The sequence below is a fragment of the Lissotriton helveticus genome, chromosome 4_1 (genome assembly GCF_964261635.1).
Source record: "Lissotriton helveticus chromosome 4_1, aLisHel1.1, whole genome shotgun sequence".
NCBI classification, from domain to species: Eukaryota; Metazoa; Chordata; class Amphibia; order Caudata; family Salamandridae; genus Lissotriton; species Lissotriton helveticus.
In genome coordinates this window covers 700895669-700913244 of record NC_136063.1, presented here as the reverse complement: position 1 = coordinate 700913244, position 17576 = coordinate 700895669, and the positions used below count along the sequence as shown (strand labels likewise).

The 17576-nt window shown below is 41.2% G+C and overlaps 1 protein-coding gene across 2 annotated transcripts in view; it reads left to right on the top strand.

Annotated features, from left to right (window-relative positions):
- Positions 1–10490, top strand: part of UBE2V2 (ubiquitin conjugating enzyme E2 V2) — a 163682-nt gene extending 153192 nt beyond the window's left edge. For both annotated transcript variants that reach the window (XM_078687319.1, XM_078687320.1), the window contains exon 4: positions 8580–10490. In XM_078687319.1, the coding sequence (XP_078543445.1) occupies positions 8580–8726 (147 nt within the window). In that variant the 3' untranslated portion in view covers positions 8727–10490. The remainder of the gene's footprint in view (positions 1–8579) is intronic.
- Positions 10491–17576: the final 7086 nt, after the last annotated feature.

Here is a 17576-nt window from a genome sequence, read left to right as displayed (position 1 = left end):
AAAAAGGTTAGCCTTTAGAATCCTTCAGGGAAGTGAAGTCTAGTACATTCAGTTAAGGAACGTTACCTTCTGTTTGATTGCGGTTTACGCGAAAGATTAAGCAATCTGCTTTCCACATCCACTAACTACGCAAAAATGTATAATCTTTTATTTACCTTTTAAGTCTTGAACTTCTCAAAATAGTAGCAATGCACACAAGTTTCGTTGGTGTCTTTGAATTGTTTTTGTAAATAGTTTATTTGGTGTAACAAGGTAAAACATCTTGCCAGGTTATATTCGATTAATTACAAACATTCTTTGAATACATTTATGACTTCAGTCTAGACAAAAGTACTCTGTAAAAATACATTTATTTTGTAGGCTTAGATGTGGCGAGAATAAGCTAGGAGCTTCTCCTGATTCAGTTCCCTAAAACAATAAAATGTTAATTTCTTTCTTCAATTAAACACTAGAAACCAGACTTTATATGCTTGAGTTTCTTATAGTGCGCCACAGAATGTGTTTACTCTCTGTGCACTAGCAAAAATGATTAGCAGCAATTGATTCATACGGAACCGCATAGTCGATTGTCATGAGTGATGTTTAATTGATACTTGGCAATTCATGCTGGAATTTCAGTTCATACTTTTTACTTGGTTCTCAAGAAACTGGTATTTTCTTCTGTGCTGTTTGGATCATTTTATGATGGATTTTAGTGAAAGCAGTTCTAAAGTGCATTCTCCATTTCCTAGAGCTCTGTCCAGTCGGATAATATTTTCATTAAGGATTATTTGGTGGTATCTTTGTGAGAAATACGTGGAGGTTACTGAATACCTCCTGGACGATTTCTATTCTATTACCGACTTGTGCAGCTAGGCTGGACGGGGGTGGTTGCCAGTTGACACAGCCCAACAAGGTACAAGCACTTTGAAGTTGGATGAAGAAAACAAAATGGATCAGGCCTGTACACCACGTACAGGAGTACATTAATAGGCTGCTCACAAATGTGTGAGGATAGTGGGTGGAGGACATTGGGGGTGCCCTTGAAGATGATTAATGGCAAAGGATGACAGCCTTGGTAGCGAAAGTATCCAGAATCCGCAGATTTCAATTAGTACAATTTAATTATCCAGATAAAACATACCTTACAACATCTAAATTACATAGAATTTAATTACATAGAATTTTTGGGCTCCCATCAGGACATAGTTCCCAGATACAACATGACAAAGGCTATTTATCTTCATAGACCGTAAGCCCACTAGACACCAACCAGGAATTTATTTTTTATTTCAAAAAGTGGTGTGGTGGCCCACTTAGGAATCAGACTGAGCAACACCCCCTCCCCCCCCACCCCCCCAACCAATCCCAAAGAGATAAAAGAAAATTACCTCCAATCGGAAAGTCCAATCGACCCCAGTGAGTTATTCTTGATAGTGAAAAGGGGAGAAGGGGTGGGGGCAGCTGTAGCAGGATTACACCACTACACACTAGGGATTACACTTGGAGAGGGGAGGCACCCCCTGGCAATGGGTTAGTGCTCCCCTGAGGCAAAAAAATCTTTCTACCTTCACTCTGGCAGATAAGAGGCCATTACCTCCAATTTGTCACTGGGAGTGTCTGATAGCCTACCCAGGGAGTTGTTTTTGAAAGGGGGAGTGGCATCCCTGGTAATGAACTAGGGCTCCCCTCCTCCCCCAATCGCAAGTCTTTCATCTACATCCAGGGGAGGCATAAAGGAGATCTTTACTGCCAATCTGCTGCTTGGGGGGAAGGGGGACCCCAGTGAATTATTTTTATCCAGTATTGGAGTATCTTTCATAGAATCACATTCTTAGAATCATCCCCGACTAATAGGTGGGAGTCTCGCGGTATAATAAAACATGTACATAATAGTCATAAAAATCATTATACAATAGGCTACTATGGACAGCAAAGTCACTACATTAGCCTATCTTAGAAGAATTAGACATAGTTACTCAAAAATTTCAACCAAAGGTGAAGAAGAAACTGAGCAGAGCTCAGAGGGACTCCCTGTCACACGACGTGCGGTAGAAAATCTAAGGGTTTGCCTCTCTGTGGAAGGTTCTAGGTGGGTGCTGCAGCCTGATTGACTGGTTTCTAAATTTGGTTCTTTTTACAAAAGGACTAAGATCGGCTAATGTAGTGACTTTGCTGTCCATAGCAGCCTATCGTATAATGTTTTTATGACTATTATGTATTTGCTCTATTATACCGCGGGACTCCCATCTAGTCGGCGGGGATGATTCTAAGCCTGTGAATGTATGGGCCGTGAGCTGACGAGCTCTGTGAGCACCTGCGCGCTGAGAGTGTCACTAACCCTGAGGAAACTGCGGCAGCACGTCCAGCGACCTATGAACATTTTCCCCACTGATGAGAGGAATCTAGAAACTCGTGTCTGGGGATACACTTGAAAAGAATACTGGTACTGGCACTGGCCAACAAACTGTGAGAACTGTGTGTGAAGCGAGTAACGCTGAACCACATCGACCATGATGCATGAGGTAATTCAGCTGTGACGTGTCAGCAGGGTGCTCCAAATCCCTTTGAATCTATGAAAGATACCAATACTGAATAACTGAAGTTACAGGTAAGTAACTTTTTTTCTTACATAACAAAGAAGGGTGAATGCAGCCCACACAGCCTATCCACCCCCCTCAAACCTCCTAATTCCCACCCATTGGGACAGAAAGACTATTACCTTTCCTGGAGCGGGGATATGGCTCAATGCCGGGGTATGTTGACCCACCACTCGACTAATATTTACTTTGTCTGTACCGTTTTACTTCTACTCGTGACCACACACTGGTACTTCAGCCTTTGCCTGTTGAACCAAATTATGTGGTAAGGTTGACTAAATGTTTGAGCTAGAAAAGAAAAAACGTGCTGCATATTTAGTGATGGTATTATGTCATTATTTGGTCATTTGTACTCATTTCAACACTGTCTGGGAAAATGTTTTACCTCGTTGGTACTACCTAAACACCGAAATACAGCAATAAACACCCGAAAGGTGACTAGTCCAATCTTTGCAACTGGCCTTCTATTGCACAGCAATACATGTCACTCCGTTTTAGTAACTTCTGATAAATTAGAGGTAGAAACACTTTTTTTATTATTATCTACACTTTATGCAGTAGACGATGGATTATGTGGCCAATGCGGCAGGCTTGTTTGTGGAGAAAACAAGCAGAAGCAAAAGCTCATAATTCCAGTGGCTCACCCTATAACATAGTGAACACTACCCTATTACCTCTACCAATACCCTAATACCTCTACTCCTGTGTATAACACTTCTACCAATACCATTGTTTATCTAAGTAGTGCTGCTACCCATGTCTGTTCCCTAGTACCTCTACCCATGGCTATACATACACAAGCCCTGCTTATAGCATTTCTACCCGATATTTTTGTTTCTCTTCACCTACCTATAAGCAAAAAGTTTCTACCCATCTCTGTATCCTAGCTCTGCCCATGTCAGTGCCCTTTTTCTTACTACTATCTTTACCCCCTATTATGTTTGCATTCACCTATTTGCCATTAACTCTAAATTGCTTATGCCACAATACCCTTAACCATCCCTTAAAAAAAAATGTATTAACATGAGGTCATTATCATAAACAAAAATTAACAATAATTACTATATAATATGTAATAATACAATCTCTTAGTATCCAAAAGCAAGGGAGAAGATAACACAGAAAAATAATACAAAATAATACAGAATAAGGCTGATCTTTACATACATTTTCCCCAGATTTTTTCCACTTTACAAAGTGATTGAGCCCCCCTAGCTTTAGCAAGTAAAAACTCCATATTATGTATTTCTTCAACCAAACCCTACCAATCCATCACCGCCGGTGGGCTTCGTGAGATCCTAGCCCGGGCTATAGTTAATCTAGCGCAAGCCAGTAAGATAGTTATTAAATCCTTCTGGTTAGTCTCTGTTCTGTCCCCCCATTAGTACATCCACTACTGTAAAAGAAATGGGTCTATCCAGTTTTTGAGATAGAACTTTAACCACCCCCTGCTAAAATTCTCCCAATGTTGAGCAGAAAAAAAACATAAGTTGTAGATCAGCTGCCACCAGATCACATTTCGGACACTTAGTCCGATCACTAGTAATCGTATTTAATGCCCACTTGGATATTCGTTCAGGAGTGTAATATAGAAAGCAGGTAGTTCTATAGTGCTGTAATCTCAGATTATACGAGTGCACCACTTTGCAGATCCCGCTAAGTGCAGACGAAACCGTATTGGCAGATATATTAGACCCCATTTTCTGTCTCCATCGTACAGCTATTCTTCCACAATCACTATCCTTAAGAGAGTTAAAACTTTTGTATCCAATGCTAATCAGGGATTTATTCTCCATTCAATACATACAATCCCCTATATTAGAGTCCAGTACTACCATAAGCTTCATATTTCATACGAAATAGTCACGGATCTGGTAATACTTCAGTTGCATATTCTCTGCCAAATCATATATGAGCTTCAGTCTATCAAATGTTAAAAAAAACATTGGAATTGTATGAGTCCCCTAAATTTTTAATACCCAGATTAGCCCATCGTTTCCCGCCTCCCTCGTGAAATATTCCCGAAAGAGCTGGATTATCGCATAAGGGAAATTTGGGGTGATAAATCGAGATTTTATATTTATTAAGAATAGCCCGCCAAATAAATACTATATCACGTGCAGTCTTAAATTTTACTTGTTTGTGATAATTGTGGTCATTATTTCTATATAGAAACATCTTAGTTTCTTCTCCTAACATAAATACATAATAAAAGCGGTTATTGCCTAAGCTTACTAAATTACGGATACGTCCAAGGAATGCTGACCAAAAATATAATTTAAAATCTGGGAAATCAAGACCTCCTTGGTTAAATGGAAGTTTCAATAGTACGACGCGCTTTCCTATATCCCCAGATAATGCTGCTAAATATGCCACCTAGGCGTTTAAAAAATGAATTATTAATACGTATAGGAATGGACCGAAACAAGTTCTGATTTGTTACCTTTGCCTCAAATTGTAAAGCACTCTGATATCCTTCGGGATCAAGTTCGCGCTATATAAAACTTTATAAATAAATAAAAATAAAGAAAGAAATTTAGGAAGGATCTTCATTTTAATTAAGTTTATCCGTCCACTTATGCTCAAAGGAATCTTATGCCATTTTTTTAATGAAATAACTGTCTCTTTCAATAATGTTTCATAATTTAATGCGACTATCTCTTCTAGATTAGCTGAAAGTTTACCCCCAAGTAAGTAGCTGTGCTGAAGACTCCTTGTATCAGCGTTGATGGTTTATAATTCACCACTACTTGAGTTTTATTCGTGTTCAATCTATAGCCTGAGATTGCCCCAAATCGTCTTGGCTCTAATATTATCCCTTTCATAGCATCTCCTGCATCCACCGAATAGACAACGATATCATCGGCATATACCGTTATTTTAAGTGAGTTCAAGTCTGAAACAAAAGGGGTTATACATGATTGGTTCTGTAAGGAAACTAAAAATGGTTCCATAGACAAAGCAAATAATAAAGGTGACAGAGGGCATCTTTGGCGAGTGCCCCGTAATATAGGAAATATTGTAGATTGTGACCCAGCGTACCTAATTTTCGCACTGGGATGGTCATAAATGGCTTGTACCCTTTGTAAGAACTGTCCTTTTATCCCAAATATTAGTAATGTAGCCCAGAGATAGTCCCACCCCACTCGGTCAAATGCTTTTTTGACATCTAGCAATAGCATACCGAGTGGGGTTGACTTACTCCTGGCCACATCAAATGCTACCACTGCAGTATTTACGTGGGTCCTAGTGTCCCTCCCTAGAATAAACCTGTGCTGTTGAGGAGCCACCAAATCAGGCATTATCGGTGCCAGACGAGTTGCGAGTATTTTAGCAAATATTTTTGCATCAGTATTAATAAGAGATATGGGTCTATATGACCCACATTCGTCCGCTGGTTTATTTTTTTTAAAGAAAAATACAATCTGCGTGACGTTCCATGAGCTAGGAGCTTTCACCCCAGCCCCAATATACGGAATTACCATACTAAGTAAAGGGCCTAACTCTTCAATGCATTCTTTACAGCTCCAGAGGGATTGAATCCTCTCTGTCTGCCTTCCCCGAAGCTAGACCTAGCTAATTTAATTTCCGACAGTGAAATATCACTAATTAGTTTGTCTAATTGTTCAGTCTCAATATGATTCAGAGGGGTGGTCTGCAGATATGTATGAATATCATCAGATAATGGTCGATTCTCTGGAGTATACAAGTCCCTATAATATTTAGCAAATTGTTCAAGTATCTGCTGAGAATTTTTGTAAATCGTATTATTAGGTCCTTTAATGACCTTGATTAGAGTTTTTGCCTTTTCATCTGCTACTTTTTATGCTAATATTTTCCCTATTTTCTCGCCTCCCTCATATTGAGTTAAATGATAGTTTTTCAATTTAGTAATGCTTTTTCTTTAAGTGTGTTTTGTAAAGCAGAATTCAGATCAACTAAAGTATACCCCAGAGCTTCTGCCTCTGACGAACGCTGTAAGAGTGCTTCAGACAACTGTTTTTTCTACTTGAAGTATATTAGCAATAGTATTATCTGTCTCTTTTTTCCGTTCTATATTCTGTCTCAATATAAATTGTTGTGTGAAGCCTCTAATACTTGCTTTGCAAGCGTCCCAAACCACAATGTGTGAAGCTGAACCAATATTAATTTCCAAGAATTCCTTCAAATGTGTCTTAAGTTTTACCATGAAATTCAAGTCTGAAAGTAAGCTTCTAGGGAATGAAAACGGGTAGGGTCTCTGCTTATCTGTCTTGATTTTAAAAGAAAGAAGGATTGGGTTGTGTCGGATGTCGCCCTTGGGAAAATCTCCATATAGCTTGACTCCAAAATTCTATCCGATACCCAGGCCATATCTATGCGTGAACAAAATGTATGCGCAGCGGAGTAAAAAGTATATCCAGCAACATCCGGATATAACACCCACCAAGCGTCTCTTGTATCGTGTATTCTTCCTAATTCTCTAACTGCAGCTCGTGTTTTGCGCATCCTCTGAAATGCGCCTCGTCTAGTAGTGTCAATATCATAACACATAATGCAATTAAAATCGCCCATTATTACCCGTTCTCCCTCCCAACCCAACAGTTCCATATTAACCCTATCAATGACAGTAGGGTCATCCCTATTAGATCCATACAGGACACAAAGTATATATTTGATGATTTCAACCTTTATCTAAGCTATAGCCTATCTGCCATTTTTATCTGAAGATGTCCTACTAATCACCCCCTTAAATTGCTTATGTTTCAAAATTACAACCCCTCGAATTGGAGTATTTCACTCTGAACTAACCACTACACCATAACCTAACTGACCTAGAAAGTTCCTATCTTTATAAAAGATATAAGTTTCCAAAAGTAAAGCAAAATGTGGATTATACATTCTCAAGTTTAAAATTAAGAATATTAGCCCTGGCTGCCCCAGGCAGGTGAAACTCCGGTCCGATTAATTTCCAAAACGAGGAAAAAATGTTACCCACGTTTAAAAAAATAAAATTAAAATATTCAAAAAAAATCTAAAAACAAAAAGTGACAAGCGTTGCAAGACAATGGCACAAGAAAAAAAGAATAAGCGGTGGGGGAAAAAACATCCCTATACTTTTTTCCCCCACCGCTTATTCTTCCCCCTGTATAAATAGCTCTACCTAAAGCCAAATACCTCTACTCCTGCATATGCCCAAATAAATCTATCCATATCTCTACCCATTCCTTTACACTAGTACCACTGCCCAAACCTGTACCCATTTCCTCTTTCTTACTTCTGCCCAGTTTTTTCCTTACCTGTTTTCATGTGCCATTGTCTTGCAACGCTTGTCACTTTTTGTTTTTATATTTTTGTTGAATATTTTTTTTTAAATGTGGTTAACATTTTTTCCTCGTTTTTGGAAATTATTTGGACCAGAGTTTCACCTGCCTGGGGCAGCCAGCGCTAATATTCTTACTTTTACACTTTCTAAGAAAAGAGTAAATATACATGTTTGCAACTAATTCGAGATTATAGTCTTGGCTGCTATTCCCCTTCACTCTCTTCAAGAACTCATTGCTTAGACTGTCTGAAGTGCGTGGAATCATTCTTTCTTGGGCCTAGCGTTAGTCCCTTTGCACTTGGAAAAGCTTGTCAATTTTTGATTTGTTTGGCGATCGTGTTCTACAGGTTTCCATTTTACCAGTATCCTTATATATTCATTCATTCTAGGTCCTACCAGAAGAGGGCTGTGTAATGGCTGGACTTTGGAAAGGGGGGGGGATACGATTCTCCAATTAACATACAGAGAGAATTATTTTGATTTAATTAAAGACAGCAGAGGCTAACGTAGTACAATCACTTTCATTGCGGCCCCAACATGCAGCCCTTTAAAGAACATGTTTTACATCACAAGTAACTGGGAGCATGGTACTGTCTGCAAGAACCCAAGTGTATAACATCCGTGTTAATCTCTTATGTACTATGTTGCGCACCAAACATTCACTTTTTCTTTTTATTTGTTTGACATTTTAACAGGTGGATTCCCGATGCATACCAGTTTTAGCGAAGTGGCAAAATTCTTATAGCATTAAAGTTGTACTTCAAGAGCTGCGGCGTATAATGATGGCCAAAGAAAACATGAAGCTTCCACAACCTCCGGAAGGACAATGTTACAGCAATTAATTTTAGCTGATTTTCAAACTTCTGTCTTTAAACAACAACCTTCTACTCATATTGATGTCATCATTAAAGTTCACATTGCAGAGCACCCGCATATTTATAGGAATTTCGGTTGACTGTCATGAGTGTGTGGCCTGCACATTGTAAAAATATCCCACTGGTATATCGAGATGCATATGTCCCTTCTGTTTTTCAGGCACAAATTGGAGAACAAGTGAAGTAGTTATTTTTCTTTATAACCAAGGAACTTAGTCTTTTTTTTATCATGGGCCTGGAGTAGCTTAAAAATGGATTCCTGGTTTTACAAGAAGAATGCATGACATGGAAGCTCGATTACTGGAGATAAAGCCGCTCTCAAATGTTTAAAAGAGTACAAACGGCATGCTTTATTCATCTTGCTTAGCAAATGAGCGGCAGTTAAAATGTTCATTGTTTAATGTAGCAGGTACAGTGACTACTGTTGCTCATATTGTTGAATATTGTTTGCCGAGGCGTGGGTAGCGACTACTAGTGATGTCAAAAATTTGGTCAGGTCTGGATTGTTTTGATGACTAGTATTTATGAACCGGGGAAGGGGAGGTGTTTTTTTTTGTCTATTTTGTTTTGGTTATAAGCTCATGTGTGTTACTTGTAACAGACAATGGCAAACATTTGTTTACAGTCTTTGTTCAAATAAACCATGCATTTAAGTTTTAGTGAAGCGAAAAATGAAAATAGGTGTATGGCTATATGATTCTGAGATTAAAGCTAGTCTTAAAATGTAAATAAAATGTGGAAAGCGTCCTCCACAGGTGTGCTATTTATGTCATGATGTATTTCCCGTACTCAAATTCCTTTAGGTATTTATGTGTGGTACACCTACCACATCTAACGATATTTGTTTCATAAACCTATTTTTGTGATAACCTACAGTTTGCACAATATTGGAAGCTAATGTCTAATTATTCTAACTTTAATGGACCACAGTGGCATCAGCGTTTAAATTCTGCAAGTTTCTTACCAGGCCAGAGTATGGAGTTCCCTTGGCCGCCTCATAAATAATCCACTCACTGAGGAATCCATGTTCCCATGGAGATAATACTAGTTATCTGTAGTTATAACCGTTTTCATTTGAGTTATTCGGCTTTGAAGGTGGTATGTTGTAAGTCGCAGCGTGGGTTCTACTAGCACATACTGCACAGCGATAAATTGCCACACAGTTTTATCGACAGTGGAATTAACGGCCTTTAGCGCTTGAGTATGCCATTCTCTGCAGATTGCGGGGCTGATTCAGGTGTGTGTTTTGGGAATGTTTATTTCTGTGACCATTACATACACACAAACACACTACCAAGTCAACATTGGCCACACTGCATTTTATGAATCGCCAGATTAAAGATTGTGAATTACAAATAAATATCACTATTAAAATTCCAGGTAATTTTGAAATACATCTGCAAATACTTAATCACTTTAGCAGAGCTGTAATTGGAACAATCGCATTCAGGTCTGCCCACCATAGTTTGCCAAAGTTTGGATAAAAACTGCCACAATTGTCGTCCTTAGCCTCTGAAATTGTTTAATCACTGATGTCACATGGGCTTCTATTTTGTATCAAAGTGAGAGTTTCCGTCTGATGCTTCAGAGCATTGTTATTGAGCATATCAGACAATCTGAGTGATCGGTGCACGTGCTTCTTAACCACGTCTACACCCTTTTTATGTTTCTTTCATGAAAGTTCTGTTGGTATTTCAAATACAGTTAACTAATAAATTATATCAACTGGCAGTACATGTGTAACGTATTTCAACAAAAGCAGAACAGTAACACGTGGATCTTCAGCCGACAGGCTATTAACATGATGGTGTCTTTGAGCAATTACTATCATAACATTTTTAATTAGCTGGTTGTTTATATTTGCCTTCTCTTTCCATGATGTATTAACACTACTGGTGTGCGAAATTTGTTTAATTAGTTTTGTGTAATTGCGCTCATTTTGGGGCAAAATTGTGTCTAATGCGGAATGCAAATATGGCATATCTTTATTTTAGCATGAAATGAGTCCTCGTGTCCGGTATATATGAGGATGCATTTTGCGCATAAAAATAATAGGGCCAAAATCACACGGATTGTGAATTCTGGTCATTCGCATTGTTCCCACACTTCTGTGCTATAATTATGCTGTGAACTTTATAAAAACAAGCATTAGCAAAGCCATTAGGCCTCCCGTTTTGGACCTATTGGATTTCGCAATGCAGTTTATTGGCAAAATACTGCTCAACACTGGCAAAAACAAAACAAAAAAAGGGACAATGACGCGACCACTGTTGCTGGTTACAGTATTCTGTTGGCACATGCATGCATCACCTCCAAGGCTGTGCACAGCTGCGTTTGGAAAATAAGTGCATCATCAAAAAAAAAACACCAAAGAAGGTAATTGAAGGGAAAAAAAGGTTAAAAACATGTTATGGTTCTGGCTCAAATGCAGTGTTGTGTTTTCTTGGTATTAAGTACCACGCAGACAAGTAATTGTACCCTTGCCAAACAAAAGTTTATCTTTTAGGTAAGTATTTTTTTTTAATGGCATGCTTTGTATGTTATTCAAAAAAAGTTGGTTTAGGGATTGGTAGAGGTAAAGGGAGATATGGCTGATTTTAGGGTTTAAGAATGGGTAGATGTAAAGGTGGATAAGGGTGATATTAGTGTTCAAGGTGGGAAGGGGTAAAGGGAGGTAAGGTTTAATTTAGGATTTGGGGTGGGTAGAGGTACTGGAAGAGAGCAGTGAATTTAGGTTTGGGATGGGTAGACTTAAAAAGGTATGGGTTATGGGTTCGGTGGGTAGAGGTGAAGGGGAATAAGAATGACTGTAGGGTTTGTTGGTGGGGTTAGAGGTAAAGGGAGTTAGAGGTGGATTTAGGCTTTGGGGTGGGTGGAGCGAAGAGTGAATTTAGGGTTTGGGGCAGGTAGAGGTAAAGGGAGGTAAGGGCGCATTTATTCAGAGACTGGTAGTGGCAAAGGGAGGTAAGGGCGAGTTTGTTCAGGGATGGGTAGTGGTAAAGGAAGGTAAGGGTGAAATAAACCTTTTGAAAACGTGATGTTTGGTGAATAAAACATCCTCTAAAATTATAAAAGAGGTAACCAACAAATAAGTAAATGTATGCAGAGGACAATTGGTATGAAGAATCACAGGATGCTAGTGGCCTGAACACCTCCCCAGACATAATTTATCCCACCCCTCGTCTTGCCACAGATTAGAGCGCTTTTTTTTTTTTTTGCTTTCGTCATTTGAAGGTGAAGGGCTGCGAATTCCTTGACCTGCAGCTCCCTACCATGGAAGTAAAGACCAACGCCTTCACAGAGGTTCTTCAGCTTGCCAGACACCTACTGAATCTCTTGTGCCTTTAAAAAAGCCCTCACAGTCACTCTTGGGCACTTTAGTAAAGTCATGTTCTGGGCTCCCAGTCAATAGGCAGGTTGTTCGTCACCACAGATCGGGGCTGGGCAACCCTAACTTGTTGACAATACAGAATGCCTGAGAGATTTGTGGTACAGGCGTCCACCAGCAAGTAAATCCTAATAGCTTTCCTATGATGCTTTCCTGACCTCTAATCCAAAAGCATGGGGGCCTTTGTCAAGCACGTTTTCTTTTGCTAGCCTTGCCTTATGTTCCATCAATGCTAGCTGCTTCCTTGGTCACCACAGCAATGCATTTTGTGCCATGATAGGCCAAATCCTGTCAGCAGCTCCAAATAACCTAGAGATGTCATTCGCCTTAATCGTCTAGAATGGCAATGATCCAGTGAAATTTGTTATTCGGGCTGGCCTGGACATGACTGACTGCTTGGGTTGGGCAATCTGCACAAGTGTGGTGTTTCTGCACCATGCCTGGATGAGGTGTACAGGCTTCTCGGGGAGGGGACGCGGGGAGGGCGGAGGGGACGCGGGGAGGGGGGGGACGCTCATGCTTTCTTCAAAGACAACCCATTTGACAACCCATTTGATGGCTTTTGCCTCTTCACTAAGACAATCTTGGAACGATTTCAATTTAGTTAAGTACTACCACAGCGCAGTCCTTGGGTTATCCTAACCCTACCAGGCACTTTCACCAACAGTACAGTCCCTTTTGGGGCTACACCATGTATTTTAATGTCGCCTGAGCCAAACCCTGAGGTGGTATATACATTTCTCAATCCTTTTCTGGTGGAAACCACTGCTCCCAAAAGACAACACTCAGAACATTAGGGACAACTTGCAGCTTAGTTACTCCACCCCTCTTAACAGCCACAGCAGCAAAACTACTTTAGTTTGTCCTTTTCAACACACCCACCCTTTTGAAGACAAGATCTGACATTTCCTTCTAAAATGGGAAACATCACTTCGGACACATGGGTCCTCCAAATTGTCCAGCAGATCTACGCCCTCTAGTGTGTTTCTACCCTGCCACACCTTGCTACTCCATTAAAGCGGCTGATAGAGGACCACATGTCTGTTTTGCAGCAGTAAGGGCAGGCCCTTTTTTTCCAAAGGGTACCCATGGAGAGTTGTCTGGTCTTGGAAAAAGGAACTGGGTTTTACTCCTGCTACTTCTTTATGCCATAGAAAGATCGAGGCCTTCGTCCTGTTTTAGATCTTGGCCCTCTAAATGGTTCCTGTGGATGGACAAATTCAAGATACTCTCACAAGTCCTGGTTTTGTCTTCCCTGACTCATGACGACTGGATGGTAGTGTTGGATCTGCAGGAAGCTTAATTCCACATTCCTGTTCTGCTGGCTTATGTGAGTTAACTGTGGTTCAGAGTTGGTCAGGAGCATTTTTGCTTTGCTCACTTTTGGCCTCACCAGTGCCCCTCGGGTTTTTGGTGAAAGTGATGACGGTGCTCGGAACACATCTTTGGAGGTCGGGTGTGCCAATTTTCCGCTATCTCAACCACTGGTTGTTGAAGGCAGTCTCTCCTGTTCATTGGAGACATCCTGGGTATGGTGCAGTTTTGTGCTGTGCCTCAACCCCCCCCCCCTGCCATGCACCCCTCCCCCCACCCCCCAGTTGCCCCTGGAGTGCAGAGCCTAGGACATTCAGGCTATGATTCTGAAGTTTCAGCCTCTGGCCTGAACCTCAGTGAGCCTGGCATTTGAAACTACTGGGACTATTGGCCTCCTGAATCCTGCTAATTAAACATGCCAGAAGTCCCAGTGGGTACAGCACCAGGTTAAACTATCTGATTCTATCCAGGGTTCAGAGATGACTGAAAAAGATCTTAAGTGGTGGCTGCTAGACTGTGATTGGGTCAGTGGTAGACTTCTCATTTTACCCTACCCAGAACTGACAGTAGTGACAAAGGCATCACTACTGGGCTGGAGAGGTGGAGAGCAGAGTACTCTGGTCTCTGGCGGAAACTCGACTCCCTATCCATTTGTTGGAGTTATGGGCAATCTGCTTGGCATGAAAAGTCTTTCTACCAACTATCAAATAGTAGTTCAAGTGTTTACAGACACCACCACCATGTAGTTCTGCAACGAGCAGGGCGGAGTGGGGGTCTATGGTCGGTAGAGACTACGTCTAGAGGAAGCTGACTCGCTAGGGAATTTCTCTGGTCATAAACTGCACGACAGGATCTCTAAACATTAAAACGAGCTCTCTTTGATTTTCCAACTGAGGTTGATGTTATTCTGGGAACCAGGTGCCCATCTACGAAATCTGTGAACAGAAGGTGCTTGGACAAGTTTGTGGCTTTGGGCAGCACCCACCAGATTAACTCTCTACAAGCTTAACTATCTGTAGGGTTATTGTTTTGTCGTTTGCCTAGCAAGTACTTGTTTTGGCAACGGTTAAAAGCTATTTGTCTGCTCTTTTACTGTTGCTAGATAAACCTTTTCTTAAAATCACCTGGTATGATGAAGTTCCTTAAAGGCTTGCAGTGCTGGTTCCCACCAAAGCCCTTTGAAACACCACAGAGGGATTTGAATAGGGTCTATGCATTCCTCATATGCATCCCTCATATGCATCCCTTTTGAGCCGATGCACAGTTGTGCTCTGCGTCTTTTAACTTAAACTGTTGTCTTAATTGCCATAACATCAGTTCAATGTAGGAGCAAGCTTCAGGCACTCTGAAGTCCACCTTTTTTTTCCTGGCAAACTAGTTTTGAGGACACAGCATTGTCCCTGTCTACAGTGGTAACACCCATTAATATCAGACACACTATCAACCTTTCGACGTTCTGCCTGCCTCACCCCTCAAAAGGGCAGGAGAGTCAGCATTGCTTGGAACCCAAGAGAACCCTCAGTTTTTATACTGAACCTACCAGGGACGAATGACAATTAGCTCGGAGCGAATTTCTTGAGGGCAAAGAAGGGCAAGGCAGTGCAGAAAAAGAACTAGTTCTCTGCATTAAAACCTGCTATGCTTTAACTAAAAAGCAGCCCGAAGGGTTAAGGGCTCATTCTACTTGATTCTGTTGCGTGGGCATCCGTGCATACATTCATGAAACACTACTGTCTAGACAGTCCGGTCCATAGATGTGTGCATTTTGTTGTTTCTCTTACACGACATTTTAGTCTAAGTCATTCCGCAGACCCACCATCGGGAGAGGTATGGCTTTGGTATCTATTCACAAGTTGAGGAATCTGTATTAGAAGTATTAATCAGAAGAAAAAGTTACTTATCTTTGGTGACGCTCATTCTGATGGAAATTCCATCTAACTGCAGATTCCTCACAGCCCTCCCATCTCCCCATTCTGTAGGATGGTCTTTTTTTGTGTGCAGATCTCAAGATTTTAGTGTGCAATCCGAGCTAATTGGACGATAGGCTTTGTGCCTGAAGAAACTGACTAACCTTTGAAAGCAACTAACAGCACCCCTGGGGTGCACGTACCTACTGTACCACCTGTCACTTTCGGAATGTAACGATAAATCCACTTACCGGCACGCCTACTGCTTTTGCTTTAGACTACTGCATTTGAGTTTCTGAATCCAGTCTGATACCTGGGGGAATAGTCATACAGTGAGGTCTCTGAGGTTAGAGAGAGTATCTACCAAAAAGAGCGTTCCTGAAGGTAAGCAACTTTTTTCTTCTGCCTGTCTGGTACCCATGACATGGAGACCAATGAACATTGCTTTGGTTGAAATTGTAAATGGCTTTTTCCTTGAACTGCAGATAAACCCAGATGCATCCAAGCTGTACACTACTGCTCAGAAAGCAAGAAAAAGGAATAACTTAACCTCTGCTGAAGGAGTTGGAGGATGTCATCCTTACTCGTTACTGCTTGAACTCCCTCAGATACTGAATTGAGGGGCCACTATGTTGCCTCAACCATCTTCTCTTTGATGTAGAGGTTTTCTGTGTGCTTATTCTTTCACCCACAAGAACACCTTTAAAGTCAAGACCATTGTCAATGTCTCCTTCTACATCAAATATCATGGTTTAGGTCGTGTCGTGTCGTGTTGTGTGATGAAGAACGCAATACACTGAAATCCATAGAGTAAGCGCTGCCATCTACCAGCAATGCTGTAAGCTCCTCTGTAGTGTTGGACTCCTTTGCTCGCGGTGTACCTATGTCCTTTAGCTTTGAAGAATCCAGTAACCTATGACCCCTAGTCATGCTGCTGACTTAAGAATTTTGTAGAGCAACGTGATTCTGATGGAAACCTCTAACTGAAGATTTCTCACCTTGGAATATTCCCCAGGCAACCAATAGATCAGGAGATATTTTTGAAGCAGTTGAAGTGACAGAGAGGAGTTGCATATAAGCGGCACCCTTGTGCTCTGAGGTTCGTTTCTATCTTTCCCTGACATCTTATGCAGATATGGAGCTCCACTTTCATATTTCGCCGCTCTTTCAAGCTTTTATTAGTGTACTAAGGAATGATGTCCCCACAGAAAATAACTGTATTCGAGCTGTGCCATGATTGCTAGAAGCTGATGTCTGTTGTGTATCCACACAAGATTTGTCTTTGGTACAGGGACTCAGGATATGAATCGTAGTTATGTGGTAAATATGGCTTCATGATCCCAAAGCCACCAAGTAGGCAGATCTGTATGTCCCAGAGCACAAAAAGAAGTTGCGGTCTTTGCTTAGGTCTTGTCTCTTGTTCTGAGTCATGGGTCTGGACTCTGTCCTGGTCATTGGGTCACTTCTGCAACTGTTCCACTTCCTGCTCAGTCTTTTGATAAGTCCAAATGCAAGACTAAAAACTAAGCGGGACTCTGCTTCATTCTGCCATTCCTATGCCAGTTAGAAGGTGCTAGGGGGATCAATATGTAAGTCACACTCAATTGAGGTTACCAGGCACAGCAAATTCTTCAGATGGTCCCGACATGCCCCGAGTTTCCCTGGCCGACATTCACATCACAGCCGATCACGGCCTTTAAAGAGGCCACTTTGCAAAATATCTATCTACTTTGGGCTCCAGGAAACAAACGGGGTCTCTAATCGGGTTACTTCTGGCAGGTCCCTCACCTGCACTGCCTGTTCCCTTGGGACCTGCTACTGGTCCTGTATTGAAGCTGGTACAGATTTCTAGTCTGCACACATGAGACGCACGGTTTCCTGACAATGGAAGATGTCCCAGTCCTGAGGCCCGTGTTGGACCCTGAACCACTGGTTGTCATGCAGCCTGACTCCAACGCTGTCTATACTGCGTTGCAGCTATCAGTAGAGGTTCCTCTGGGGTGTTTATGATGGTGATATGATAGCTTGCTACACCCTTATTTTACTGATGATGCCTTATACTTGGATTTACAAAATGCTAGTGGGCTGACTTGCCTCATGGGCCCCCAAAGGAGAAGAGTGCCTCATTTGCAGTGGTGATTCCGATAGCAGCTTAGGTGCTAGAGTTACAGCTGCCCACAATGGGAACTACAATAAATGTTTTAACTG